The sequence below is a fragment of the Otolemur garnettii genome, unplaced genomic scaffold (assembly GCF_000181295.1).
Source record: "Otolemur garnettii isolate 467f Iridium unplaced genomic scaffold, OtoGar3 scaffold00152, whole genome shotgun sequence".
Taxonomy (NCBI): domain Eukaryota; kingdom Metazoa; phylum Chordata; class Mammalia; order Primates; family Galagidae; genus Otolemur; species Otolemur garnettii.
In genome coordinates this window covers 59,176-70,524 of record NW_003852547.1, presented here as the reverse complement: position 1 = coordinate 70,524, position 11,349 = coordinate 59,176, and the positions used below count along the sequence as shown (strand labels likewise).

Here is an 11,349-nt window from a genome sequence, read left to right as displayed (position 1 = left end):
GTTAGGTAAGCAGCAAGGTGCTCAGACTCTGATCCTATAGACAACCCCAAAGTGGACAAAGGTGTAGAATTTCCAAGGTTACTATTGGTTATAAGCTTGATTTTCCTGAGTATGGTGGCTTCACCCTGGGCTTTGGAGAGATAGGAGGAGCAATTATTGCCTTTACTTCTCCCTTTTTCTGCACAGAGAGAAGGACCTATGTGTAACCTCAAGGTTATGGCAAGTTCAAGTCCTGATAGGGCAGGGCTGGGATGGAAAGAAATGAGTGAGCCCTGAATATTTTAGTTTAAAACAAATCCAGGTGGAAGAAATGGGGAGATGTGGGGAGGTTCTGGCAACTTCTGTGCCAAGTTGGCTTTGCCAAATTTCAATGACAAGGAAGGGGCGTTTTTTTTTTGTTTTTTTTTTGATACAGATTCTCACTTTGTCACCCTTGGTAGAGTGTGTGGTCAAATTCTTGGACTTAAGCGAGTCTCTTGCCTCAACTTCCCAAGTATCTGGGACTACAGGCACCCCCCCACCCCACCCCCATAATGCTCTGCTATTTTTTTGTTGTAGTTATTATTATTGTTTAGCAGGCCCAGGCCGGGTTCGACCGCCAACCCTGCTGTATGTGGCCACGGAGCACAGGCACTGAGCCAGAAGGTGTGGTTTCTTAGGACTCTCGATGTGCCTTTTCATCTGTGGATATTGAAGGGAGGGGCTGTGACCAGGCACCCAAGAAGTGCCTATTAGGAAAGAGAGGATGGGAGAGACTTTTCCCTTTTCCCCTGAAGGCAATTCTTCTCCTAGTGATGAGGGTGAGAGACATCAGCAGTGCAGAGAGCAGGCCAGGTTGCATTACTTCTTTTTTACTTCTGAATAAATTGTCTCTGTGGTCACTGGGGATGGGGAGGCTGAAGTTGGTTGTGTTGGTTTCTGGGCTTTGAAGTTCAAAGAAGACTAGGCAATTTCATCCGCCTGAAAAGCACAAATAGTGATCAGTTAAGTCAGTGTCATGACTCAGGGCCTCACCTTTGCTCAGTGAGATTCAGCACCAGGGCCTGTCACCACTTTGAAAGTCTGAGATTTGGAGAAGGGCTCTTGCTACCCATCCTCTGCTTGCTGACACTCTGATGAATGATCATTAGAAGAGACACATTAAAGTGGCATTTGTGCAACAGAATATGATAATAAATCCATAAATCCATATAACAATATGGATAAACAATATGAAACTCACAAAAGAACACTGAATGAGAGAAGTCACAAATAAGGATGTGCCGTATTTCTCATGTATGGAAGAGCAAAACCAGGCAAAACTCATCTGGAGCACTGGACGTCAGGATGGTGGTTTCTGGATTTGCTGCTTACATGGGTGTGTTTAACTTGTGAAAGATCATACCCTGAGAAATGTAATTATGATTTAGCTCTTTTCAGTATACATGTGTAGTCTATTGAAAGGTTAAAATGAGAAAAATTGTTATAAAATAAAGGAGGCAGGATCTCAGATCCATTAGAATGGAAATTATCCTTTTGACAGTAAGGACAGGGTCAGGTTGAAGGTAGAGGAGGGAGAAGGATTTAGTGTCCTCCTTCTGGCCGTGGTGCTGAGTGCTCTACACATGTTAAATTCCTTATTCCCTTCACCTTGTCGTTGAAGTAGGCAAAATGTCCATTTTACAGATGGCAAAGCTGAGGGTCAAAGAGGTTAAGTTATTTGCGCAGAGTCACAGAGCTACTAAGAGCCACAGTCAGTGTTCTGCACAGGGATAATTATCTCTTTGGAGATAATTCCAAAGTGCTGCTGTGAGGTACTCCTGGGAGTGATTACTGTGAGTTGCTGCACTAAAAATTTTAGCCCAAATTTGATCTCACAGTTGTGTCTTCAAGAGTAACCAATTCTGTACAGAGTCATTTCCATGAGAAAATGGTTGTGCTTACATTGTCAGGAAAGTTGTCAGAGTTGTCCTCACCTGGGGGAGCAAAAAATGAGTTACCAGTCCATGGAAATGCACTGACGTAAGCCCTGGTGATTTCTAGCTGAAGGAGGTGGCAGGTGGGGGCAGTGGTAGTGGTTGGGCATGGGAAGGTAGCCCATTGTCAGTTAAGGAATTCACTTCCATCTGAGTCTGTGCTCTAGGCCCAGCACAGTAGCATCAGAGGAAGGCAGGGATCAAACCACAGGAGGCCACTATCCACTTTGAAGGTTTCTACCAGTTCATGAGGACTTGACTTTTGCCCAGATATGTTTCTCAACAACACACTCCAGTGGCAAGGAGGGGCATTGAGGCACACAACACCCAGAGCACCCAAAAGACAAGGAAAGTCTCACCATGGGAGAATGCCCACATCCATAATAGAAGCAGGAGGGGGAAGGAGTAAGGACCAGGCAATGGCTTCTGGGAACATCTGGGAACATGGGATCTTATTCAGACCTGCCTGGCCTAGGTGGAGGGAGCCTCTCTGGTGGGGCTGTGCCTCAGGGGACTCCTGTGGCTAAGAAGTTGTGAGTACCTGTCCCAACTTAACAATGGAAAATGGAGATGCTCTCTGTAAAAATGCAGGAGGCCGGACATGGTGGCACATACCTGAAGTCCCAGCTATTTGGGAATCTGAGGCAGGAGGACTGCTTGAGCCCAGGAGTTTGAGGTTGCTGTGAGCTATGATGATGCCACTGCCTTATAGCCTGGGTGATAGACCTAGACTCTGTTTAAAAATCTTTTTGAGAAGGAAGAGAGCTGTTTGGGCACCTAGGATTCCCTGCCAGAGCAGGACACACGGTGGAACAGATCAGTTCTCACTGAGTGAGTGGTTTTACCCACTGTGGTTGGAGGCTGAGGATTTGTGCTCTGTGAGATCATGCTGGTCGCTTGCCCTAAATAAATGTCAGACACTGCCACTGCTATTCCCAAGCACAGGATCCTTGCTCCCTGAGTTATGGAGGACACTGTGAGTAGTCAATTTCTCCATGTTCATTCATACCATGTTGGTATTGCCTTTCCTGTTAGGAACCCATCCGTCTAACCATCATCTCTTCTGGTGTTTACTCTTTTCCTGTTTGCTGGATTTTCATGTTTAGCTCCATACTTTGTGGACAGATTCTGTGCCTTCTTCTACTCTAAGAGTTTTCCTAATTTGTTTTCCAGGGGTAGATTCTGGTTTTCATTTGTTTGACTCTTTCTATTGTCTGAAGGGATTTGGTAGTTTGTCTTTTCCTTAGGTTCTCCTCCTGTCCTGTTCCTCCTCCCCCTGCCACTGTGGTCAGTGGAGCACAGGTCTTGCTTTCTCCTGCTGCTTCTTTCTTTTTCTCATTTATTTTCTTCTTGGACCTTGGCTTCCCTGAGTGGGGACCATAGGAACATAATTGGGTCTGTTCCTCTAGACTATATGGGGATTGGAACAGCCATGTCCAGGAGACAGTGGGGTGCAGGGAGCACGGACACCAGGGAAGAAGAGACTGGCAGGAATTAGTGCCGAGAAGCAAGAGTTTAGCAGGAGGAGGAGATCCAGGCGCAGAGACAGGTGTAGAACGTCTTTCCCTCTCCCAAGCATGGCAGTTAGCCTTGGAGGAAACCTAATAAGGAAAGGCATCATACCTGCCAATCTTCCAGAAATACAGAAAATGCAGCAAGGTTGCTATATCAGAGCCACCCTGGCCAGTACTCCAATCACGATGCCAACAGTGGCTGCCGCTGAGAGGCCAGGAGAACTTCCTGGCACTGGAGGATCTGAAGGATCTGCATGGGAAGAGAAGAGAAGGAATGAAGGTGAGATTATTTCACAGGTGGAGGTCCTCTGGGAAATAGCTCTCTACATGAAGTACTCTCTACTTGTTCCTTCAAGGAATACTTTGGTTGTGTGTGGGGAAAAGCTGCTGGGAGGTGATTAGCCAACTACATCCTTAAAATATTTTTCCCCTATCACTGTATTCCTAGGTTGGTGATCAGTCTTTGGACAATTCCACCCTAGGCTTACTACATTCAGGTATTTTCAAAGGTTTTGAAATGTGAGAAAGGCTCACTGGAATTTTTGTATGTTATTATAACTTTCTACCTCTCTGTGGTTGCATTTTCTCAGTGTCTCGGAACCACGAATGTAAGGCTCTCAGGTCTGTATGGCAGAGACTTAGTTGACAGAAGGCCCAGGTTGATGTACTCTGAATTTACCACCTCCTTTGTGCAGCAGAGTCCTTGCTTCCCACGGGCTTCCAGCAGAAGTGTGAAGACCCAATTCCACCAGACCCTATTTTTCTGTGCTTGGTGACTGTCTCAAGGACTCCACATCAGCCTTGCAGAAACTCCCTTAGAACCACACCACAACCTGACACTGTCTTCTCTTTCTCCTTCACAGGCTTCAGATCTGCCATGTGGTCTGAGGGCTCTTCCAAGCTCCTCTTACTCCTGCCTTGCTCTCCTTTGCAGATATTTTTCCCAGTAAATAATCGTGCATGGGTCATCCCATTGTGGCTGTATCTCAATGGAGGAAAACAAATGTAACAGGCTTGACACTGCACTTAGCTCCCCCCATCTTTTCCCTATTTTATCAGTAACCATGTCCTAATGGGAGGTTATGCCTCCTCCCATATGTGTGTGTGTGAATATCTATATCTATACAAAATACCTTTTACATCTGTTTCTTCTTTATTTGTGTTACATCTGGGGCTTATCCTTCACCAATTAACTCAAGCCTGACAATTAGTTAGCCAGTGTTATATGGTACTTCCTATGTGCAAAGCCCTGTGCCAAGCACTGGACATGTATCTTCTTTGATCTATACAGTAACTCTGTCAGAGATGTATTATTTCCATTTTACAAATAAGAAAATGTAGGCTTTGAATGGTGAGAAAACTTACTCAAAGTCACGTGGCTGGTGAGAGGTGAATCTTAAATTTGACTCTAGGACTTCTTGACCTCAAGGCTAATGCTAATAGTGGTGATAATAGGAGCTAACATTTATGGAACATTTCCTCTGTGTGTGGCATTTTGCTGAAGGTCTAATTGATTACTACCATAATTTTTTAAGACAATACTAAAGCAGATCTTGTTATTGCAATTTTTGTTTGAGGAATCTGAGGCTAGAAATGTGTAAGTGTTACTTGACAGCACTCCATCTGCAGTAGTCTGGTTTTTAATTTCATGGACTTGTGGGCCTGGCGTTGGGTTAGCCTGGGTACGAGCAACTGGTAGCGTCAGCTGTTCACTGAGCAACAGGAGCCCAAAGAGAAAGGAAGCACCAATGGAAGGAGAGACAGCAGGGGCAAAGAGTGCCCAGGAGTGAGGAAAGGTTCCTGGCAGTTATGCCCTTCCCTGGGGCCAGAATCTGCAGATGCAGAGGTTGGGCATGATCCTCTGGCAAGGTCACAAGGTCATCTTAACCCTATAGCCTAGAGTTAAAGAAGATACAAGGGAAGGGAAAAAAAAAAGAAGATATCACACAGGAGAAAGCCTTAAAGGAACTCTGGCTATATGAATAACCAGAATAGATCAACTCCTCCAAGGGATCACAATGGAATTACAGCAGAAAATTTTACCCATAAAGAAATTGGTAGGTGGTGCCTGTGGCTCAAAGGAGTAGGGCGCTAGTCACATATGCAGGAGGTGGCAGGTTCAAACCCAGCCCTGGCCAAAAAAAAAAAGAAAGAAAGAAATTGGTGAAATAACAGAAATAGAATCTAGGAAATGGATGGCAAATGAGATGACTGGAATTGATGATAGTGTTGAAAACCAGCAACAAGAAGTCAAAAAATTGACCCAAGATATTAATGAAATTAAAGATAATGTCATCAAGGATCTGGACAAAATTAGGAAAAATATAACAGAGCTTAATGCTTTGAAAGAGGCATTCAAGGAGTTTCAAAACACAGCATCAGCAACATATTAAACCCCGGGGAAAGAAAGAATCTCAGAGTTTGAAGGCAAGGCTCTTAAGGTAACCCAGTCATTTAAAGAGCCAGAAAAGAAGGGAGCAAATGCAGAACAATCCCTTAGAGACATGTGGAACCATGCAAAGCATACACACAAATGAATTATAGGTATCCTTGAAGAAGAGAGTCCCCAAAGCATGGACGCTATAGTTGAAAATTTCCCCAGCATTGCCAGTGACTCAGAGATATAGCTACTAGGTGGATATTATATCCCAGGATAAGAGTATCTCCTAGACACTTGTCTAGGAGAAAATGAAAGAGAAAATTCTACAAGCAGCCAGTCATTAAGCACCACTTATCCTCCAAGGGTCAACCCATCAGGTTATCAGCTGATTTCTCAGTGGAAACATTATAAGCCAGGAAAGAGTGGGCTCCTATCATCAGTCTTCTCAAACATAACAACTGCCAGCCCAGGACTCTATATACTGCAAAACTAAGTTTCATATTTGACAGAGAAACCAAATATTTTCCTGACAAGCAAACTTTGAGAAAATTTACCATTACTAGACTACCCCTTTAGGAAGTACTCAGACCTGTACTACACACAGACTAAGGTGATGGAGTCCTACCAAAGTAAAACTACCTGGAAACTAAAGAACTATGTCTAGCTACCACAGTGGCCTACAGGAATATACAAAGTAACAGAGTCCCCATAAGAGAATGAACAGAAATCCGCCCTACTTATCTCTTTTCTCAATAAATGTGAACGGCTTGAACTCCCCTCCAAAGAGACATAGGCTGATTGTATTTAAAAAATACAAGCCTAGCACCTGTCGTCTTCCGGAAACATATCTAACACCCCAAGGGCACATCAAGACTCAGGGTGAAGGGCTGGAAAACAATAATTCCTGCAAATCAAAACCACAAGATAGGAATTGTGATTCTCATTATAGACACCATAGACTTTAACGTGACAAAAGTAAAGACGAAGATACACATTATATACTAGTCAAGGGCACAATTCAAGAAGAAGACATAACAGGCTTGGCACCTGTAGCTCAAGTTGCTAGGGCACCAACCACATACACCAGAGCTGGTGGGTTTGAACCCAGTTTGGGTCTGCCAAACAACAATGATGACAGCTACAACCCCCCCGCCCCCCAAAATAGCCAGGCGTTGTTGTGGGTACCTGTAGTCCCAGCTACTAGGGAGGCTGAGGCAAGAGAATCACTTAAGTCCAAGAGTTGAAGGTTGCTGAGAGCTGTGATGCCACAACATTCTAGCCAGGGTGACAGAGTGAGACTCTGTCTCAAAGAAAAAAACCAAACAAACCAAAAAAAGAAGACATAACAATCCTAAATATGTATGCACCCAACTTAGGTTCTCTCAGATTTATAAAGCAAATTCTACTTGATCTAAACAAAATTATAAATAAAACATCCTTAGGACTTCAATATCCTATTGATAGAACAGAACAGATCCTCTAAGCAAAAATTAAAGAAAGAAATTTTAGAATTAAACATGATGGCTCGGTGCCTGTGGCTCAAGTGGCTAAGGCGCCAGCCACATATACCTAAGGTGGTGGGTTCGAATCCCCAGCCCGGGCCCACCAAACAACAATGACGGCTGCAACCAAAAAATGGCCAGGCGTTGTGGGGGGCGCCTGTAGTCCCAGCTACTTGGGAGGCTGAGGCAGGAGACTCGCTTGAGCCCAGGAGTTGGAGGTTGCTGTGAGCGTGATGCCATGGCACTCTACCCAGGGGGGACTCCGTCTTTAGACTTTAGACTTTAGACTTTAGACTCCGTCTCAAAAAAAAAACAAACAAAGAATTAAACATGATTCTAGAACAAATGTACTTAACAGGTACATTTACAGAGCATTTCACCCCAATAATACTGAATATACTTTCTTCTTATCAGCTAACAGATCATTCTCTAAAAGTGATAATATCTTCAGTCACAAATAAAGCTTAAACAAATTTAAAAAATTACACCATGTATCTTTAGAGACTGCAATGGAATGAAATTAGAACTCAATTGCAATAGAAACACTCATCCCCACACAAAGTCATGGAAACTAAACAACTTATTGCTGAATGATAGCTGGATCAAGGAGGAGATAAAGATGGAAATCAATAGAATTCTTGAACAAAATGACAATGGGGCCACAAACTATCAAAAGGTGTAGGATATGGCAAAAGCATTCCCAAGAGGGAAATGCATTGCCTTAAATGACCATATTCAGAAATGAGAAAGAGTGCAAAGCTGGGGGAAAGAATTCCTATTCAATGAATCGTGCTGGAGTTCAGTGCCTGTAGCTCAGATGCGAGGGTGCCAGCCACATGCACAGGAGCTGGTGGGTTCAAACCCAGCTCAGGCCTGCCAAACAAGAATGAGAACTAGAACCAAAAAATAGCTGGGCATTGTGGCAGGCACCTGCTGTCCCAGCTACTTGGGAGGCTCAGGTAAGAGAATCACTTAAGTCCAAGAGTTTAAGGTTGCTGTGAGCTGTCATGCCACAGCACTTTACCAAGGGTGACATAGTGAGATTCTGTCACAAGAAAAAAAAAGTGGTGTTGGAAGAACTGAACAGCCATATGTAAAAGACTGAAACTAGACCCACACCTCTCACTACTCACTACTTAATGGTATGAATCTAGGGAAAGAATTTATGAAGAAGATCCCATCGGAAATTGCAGCAATAATGAAATAAATAAATGGGATTTGATCAAGCTAAAAAGTTTCTGCACAGCTAAGGACACAATCAACAAAGCAAAAAGACAACCTACAGAACGGGAGAAGATATTTGTATGCTGCACATCTGACAAAGGGCTGATAATCAGAATCTACAAAGAACTAAAGCAAATCTATAGGAAAAGATCAAACAATTCCATTAAAAACTGGATAAGAGACATGAATAGAAACTTTTCCAGTGATAATAGACTAATGGCCAACAGACAGATAAAAAAAAATTCTCATCATATTCCATCATCTGAGAAAGGCAAATGAAAACCACATTGAGATATTATTTAACCCCAGTAAGAATGGCTCAGACTATAAGGTTCCAAAGTCAGATGCTGGCACGGATGGGTCTATAAACTAGTACAACGCTAAGGAGTACAGCAAGTCCTTAGAGAGCTAACCATAGACCTACCATTTGATCCTGCAATCCCACAACTGGGTACTCACCCAAAGGAAAAAAAGACATTTTATCATAAAGACCCCTGTGCTTGAGTGCTTATAGCAGCACAATTCACAATGAACAAGTCATGGAAACAACCCAAATGGCCTTCAATATGTGACTGGATTAATAAATTGTGGTATGGGTATACTATAGAATATTACTCACTCATGAAAAAGATGGAGACCTTATAGCTTAAGTAAAGTGTCACAAGAATAGAAAAAAAAACATACCATGTACTGACTTCTAAATTGGATCAGCACCTTAATGTTCACATGGGAAAATAACACAATAAAGGTCAAGTTGAGGAGGGTAAGCGATGGGTAAATTCTCACTTAACGGGTACATTGCACAGGTATACCGCACAATTCCTGGGTGAAGGACACAACCACCACTTGGACTTTAACCTTAAAAAAGCAAACTATATAACCAAATTATATGTACCCCCACGATAACATGAAATTTTAAAAAATTAGAAAAGAAATAAATTTATTACTACCAGGAAATTAAAAAAAGAAAGATCTCCAATTGACAGCCTAACTTAGAACTTAAGGATATAGAAAAAGAACAAATTAAACTCAAAGATAGTAGATGAAGGAAACAACAAAGATTAGACTAGAAATAAATAAAAGAGAAAAACAATAGAGGCAATCAACGAAAACAACACTTGGTTCTTCAAAAGGATGAACAAAATTGAAAATCTTTAACTAGATTGACTAAAAACAAAAAAGAGAGAAGATTCAAATTACTAAAATAAGAAATGAAAGGGGAGACATATTATCAATTCTACATAAATAATAAGGATTATTAGAGTACTAGTAATATTTTTTTGCCAACAAATTGGATAACTAGATGAAATGGGCAAATTCCTAGGCATTCCATACAAACGCTACCAGGATGGAATCATGAAAATTTGCGTAGGCTTATAACTAGTAAGGAGATTAAATCAATAAGAGCATTTGACAAAACTCAACATTCTTTCATAATAAAAACACTCATGGCTTGGTGCCAGTAGCACAGTGGTTATGGCGCCAGTCACATACATCAAGGCTGGCGGGTTTGAAACCACCCTGGGCCAGCTAAACAACTATGACAACTGCAACAAAAATAGCTGGGCTTGGGGTGGTGCCTGTAGTCCCAGCTACTTGGGAGGCTGAGGCAAGAGAATTGCTTAAGCCCAAGAGTTGGAGGTTGTTGTGAGCTGTGACAGCACAGCACTCTACCCAGGGCCACAGCTTGAGACTCTGTCTCAAAACAAGAAAGTTGAAAGACTTGTTAGATGACAACACCATCTAAATTGATCTGTAAAATCAATGTGAACCCTACTAGAATCTCAGAGATATTTCTTGAAGAAATAAAAAATGTATACTAAAATTCATGTGGAATCTTGGGGATTCTAAATAGCCAAAACAATCTTGAAAAAGGAGAAAAAGGCTGGTGGACTCATGCCCTGGTTTCCAAATTTACTACCATGCCAAATCAATACCATGTGGTCTAGACACAGAAACCAGTGCAATAAACAGAGAGCCCAGAAATAAGTAGTGGTCACACCATTGAGGTCATACACCATTGTGGTTTTGATTTGCATATCCTTAAGTATTAGTGGCATTAAGCATCTTTTCCTGTGCCTTTTGGCCATTTGTATATCTTTCTTGAAAAAATGTCTATTTCAGTGTGTACATACCGCTGAATATTTTTGACAAGGGTGTCAAGACTATTCGATGGGGGAAAGGATAGTCTTTTCAACAAATGATACTGGGAAACTGAATGGTCATGCAAAAGGACGAGTTGACTCTTCACCTGACACCGTGTACAAAAATTAACACAAGATAGATCACACACTTAAATGTAAGCACTAAACCATAAAACTCATAGAAGAAAACATAGGGTAAAGGCTTCATCACATTGAATTTGGCAATGATTTCTTGACTATGACACCAAAAGCACAGGCAACAAAAGAAAAAGTAGATAAGCTGGGCTTTGTGAAAATTAGAAACATTTGTACGTTAAAGGATGCAGTCGACAAAGGGAAGAGGAAACCCGTGGAATGGGAAAAATATCTGCAAATGATATACCTGATAATTAATTTCAGATTAATTTCCAGAATATATAAGGAACTATTACAAGTCAACAACAATTAATAGCCAGGCATTGTGGCAGGCACCTGTAATCCCAGTAAGGGATTTATGATTAAAAAAAGTCAACAACAATTAAAAAATGGGTAAAGGACTACAAATAGACATTTCTTCTCTTTCTTTCCTTTTCTTTTTTTCTCTTTCTTTCTTTCTTTTTTTTTTTTTTTTTTTTTTTTGCTCACAAAATA

At 41.9% G+C, this 11,349-nt stretch overlaps 1 protein-coding gene across 1 annotated transcript in view; it reads right to left on the bottom strand.

Moving 5' to 3' along the window:
• Positions 1-831: 831 nt before the first annotated feature.
• The window catches only part of LOC111728359 (carcinoembryonic antigen-related cell adhesion molecule 6-like), a 21,906-nt gene continuing 11,388 nt past the window's right edge, over positions 832-11,349 (bottom strand). The window contains exons 5-6 of the mRNA XM_023518999.1: positions 3,579-3,719; positions 832-960 (exon numbers count right to left, since the gene is read on the bottom strand). Of these exons, the coding sequence (XP_023374767.1) occupies positions 3,619-3,719 (101 nt within the window). The 3' untranslated portion in view covers positions 832-960; positions 3,579-3,618. The remainder of the gene's footprint in view (positions 961-3,578; positions 3,720-11,349) is intronic.